The sequence below is a fragment of the Anabas testudineus genome, chromosome 19 (assembly GCF_900324465.2).
Source record: "Anabas testudineus chromosome 19, fAnaTes1.2, whole genome shotgun sequence".
Lineage (NCBI taxonomy): Eukaryota > Metazoa > Chordata > Actinopteri > Anabantiformes > Anabantidae > Anabas > Anabas testudineus.
In genome coordinates this window covers 18,286,095-18,289,275 of record NC_046628.1, presented here as the reverse complement: position 1 = coordinate 18,289,275, position 3,181 = coordinate 18,286,095, and the positions used below count along the sequence as shown (strand labels likewise).

The 3,181-nt window shown below is 38.5% G+C and overlaps 1 protein-coding gene across 1 annotated transcript in view; it reads left to right on the top strand.

The window, feature by feature from the left end:
* The first annotated feature begins 2,298 nt into the window (after positions 1-2,298).
* The window catches only part of LOC113155945 (cholesterol 25-hydroxylase-like protein), a 1,801-nt gene continuing 918 nt past the window's right edge, over positions 2,299-3,181 (top strand). The window contains exons 1-2 of the mRNA XM_026350697.1: positions 2,299-2,743; positions 3,009-3,181. The exon at positions 3,009-3,181 is cut by the window's right edge and continues 918 nt beyond it. Coding sequence (XP_026206482.1) covers positions 2,321-2,743; positions 3,009-3,181 — 596 coding nt within the window. The 5' untranslated portion in view covers positions 2,299-2,320. The remainder of the gene's footprint in view (positions 2,744-3,008) is intronic.

The window sequence follows — 3,181 nt, the reverse complement described above, 5'->3', positions numbered from 1 at the left end:
AACTGTTCCAACATGTAGTTTATTTAAAGACTTCCAACTTAGAATCAATTCAAAGACCAACTGGAAACCAGTGATTGCTGTTGTATTACAGTGTCACATTATGACAGTATCACAGTATTACAGTGTCACATTATGACAGTATCACAGTATTACAGTATTACAGTATTATAGTATCACAGTATCACAGTATTACAGTGTCACATTATGACAGTATCACAGTATTACAGTATTATAGTATTGTAGTATCACAGTATCACAGTATTACAGTGTCACATTATGACAGTATCACAGTATTACAGTATCACAGTATTACAGTATTACAGTGTCACATTATGACAGTATCACAGTATTACAGTATTACAGTGTCACATTATGACAGTATCAACAGTATTACAGTATTACAGTATCACAGTATTACAGTGTCACATTATGACAGTATTACAGTGTCACATTATCACAGTATTATAGTATCACAGTATAACAGTATTACAGTATTATAGTATCACAGCATAACAGTATTACATTATCACAGTATTACAGTATCACAGTATTACAGTATCACAGTATAACAGTATTACAGTATTACAGTATCACAGTATTACAGTGTCACATTATGACAGTATCACAGTATTATAGTATCACAGTATTACAGTGTCACATTATCACAGTATTATAGTATCACAGTATAACAGTATTACAGTATTACAGTATAACAGTATCACATTATTACAGTGTCACATTATGACAGTATCACATTATCACAGTATTACAGTGTCACATTATGACAGTATCACAGTATCACAGTATAACAGTATCACATTATTACAGTGTCACATTATGACAGTATCACAGTATCACATTATTACAGTGTCACATTATGACAGTATCACAGTATCACATTATTACAGTGTCACATTATGACAGTATCACATTATCACAGTATAACAGTATCACATTATTACAGTGTCACATTATCACAGTATCACAGTATCACATTATTACAGTGTCACATTATGACAGTATCACAGTATAACAGTATCACATTATTACAGTGTCACATTATGACAGTATCACAGTATCACATTATTACAGTGTCACATTATGACAGTATCACATTATCACAGTATTACAGTATCACATTATGACAGTATCAACAGTATTACAGTATTACAGTATCACAGTATTACAGTGTCACATTATGACAGTATCACAGTATTACAGTGTCACATTATCACAGTATTATAGTATCACAGTATAACAGTATTACAGTATCACAGTATTACAGTATCACAGTATCACAGTATTACAGTATTACAGTATCACAGTATTACAGTGTCACATTATGACAGTATCACAGTATTATAGTATCACAGTATTACAGTGTCACATTATCACAGTATTATAGTATCACAGTATAACAGTATTACAGTATCACAGTATTACAGTGTCACATTATTACAGTATCACAGTATTATAGTATCACAGTATTACAGTGTCACATTATCACAGTATTATAGTATCACAGTATAACAGTATCACAGTATCACAGTATTACAGTGTCACATTATCAGTGTTATAGTATCACAGTATTACAGTGTCACATTATCACAGTATAACAGTATTACAGTATCACAGTATTACAGTGTCACATTATCACAGTATTATAGTATCACAGTATTACAGTGTCACATTATCACAGTATTATAGTATCACAGTATTACAGTATTACAGTGTCACATTATCACAGTATGACAGTATAACAGTATTACAGTATCACAGTATGACAGTATCACAGTATTACAGTATCACAGTATTACAGTGTCACATTATCACAGTATTACAGTATCCCAGTATTACAGTATCACATTATCACAGTATTACAGTATCACAGTATTACAGTATTACAGTGTCACATTATCACAGTATTACAGTATCCCAGTATTACAGTATCACATTATCGCATTATTACAGTATTGCAGTGTATGATTTCACTTCATTCTCTTTCAGTAGTCGTTTTTAATCTTTCAGTCAGTAAAACTCGTTTTTAATCTTTCAGTCAGTCACTGCCATGATAGCTGGCATGTGGGTTGGGTTTCAGTGAAAGTTTCCAGCAGTTGGAAAGTGAACCCTGCAGCCATATGACGTGCTTGTGTCAGAACTTGTCCCCAGTTTCCTGTTTTCATCTGAAACCTGCCTCCTCATTTCCTGGAGTCCCTATAAGGACCTGGTGGGTTGGGTTAGGGGCAGCCGCAGGAAATAAAAGGAGCAGATGATGAAACTCAGAGACCAGATCTCAAACTCACACTAACCAGACGGTATAATGTTGCTGCAGCCTCTCTGGACTTTCCTCCTGGGACACTCTTCCCTGCTCCACTCCCCGTTCTTCCCCGTCCTCTTCTCCCTCTCTGTCTACCTGTCCTTCTGTCTGCCCTTCCTGCTGCTGGACGTGCTGGCCCACAGGTGGACCCTGGTGCGCAGGTACAAGTTGCAGCCTCACAGCTCCATCAGCTGGGCCTCGGTGCGGAGCTGCCTGGCTTTGACGCTCTACAACCACCTGGTCTTCATCTTCCCCCTGACCGTGATGCACTGGTACCTGAGGCCGGTGCACCTGCCCGTTGAGGCCCCGGCCCTCCCCCGGCTGCTAATTCAGGTGCTGGTCTGCCTCCTGCTCTTCGACTTCCAGAGCTTCGTATGGCACTTGCTGCACCACAGAGTGCCCTGGCTCTACCGCACCTTCCACAAGGTTTGTACTTCACGATTAGAGCTGCAGAAACTAAATGAACAGCTTGAGGGAAACATCATTTATCAGGTCGTCTTCTAGAAAAAATATTTTCCCTTTGTGCTGTAACTTAGTTTTTTAAATGATCACAGCCTGTTCATTAGAGTAAAATTATTAATTATGTAGTTGTAGTATTACTGTGTACATGGTAATAACAACATCAGACTTAGAAATAAGCTAAAGTAATTGAAACAGTTAACTCACATTTCTTCTTTTCTTCCTCATCCAGGTGCACCACACATACACCTCCACCTCCGCCCTGACTGCTGAATACTCCGGGGCCTGGGAGACTCTCAGCCTGGGTGTCTTCGCTGCCGCCAACCCCCTCCTGCTGGGCTGCCACCCCCTCACCGAGCTGGCCTTCTTCATGCTAAACATCTGGCTGTCGGTGGAGGACCACTG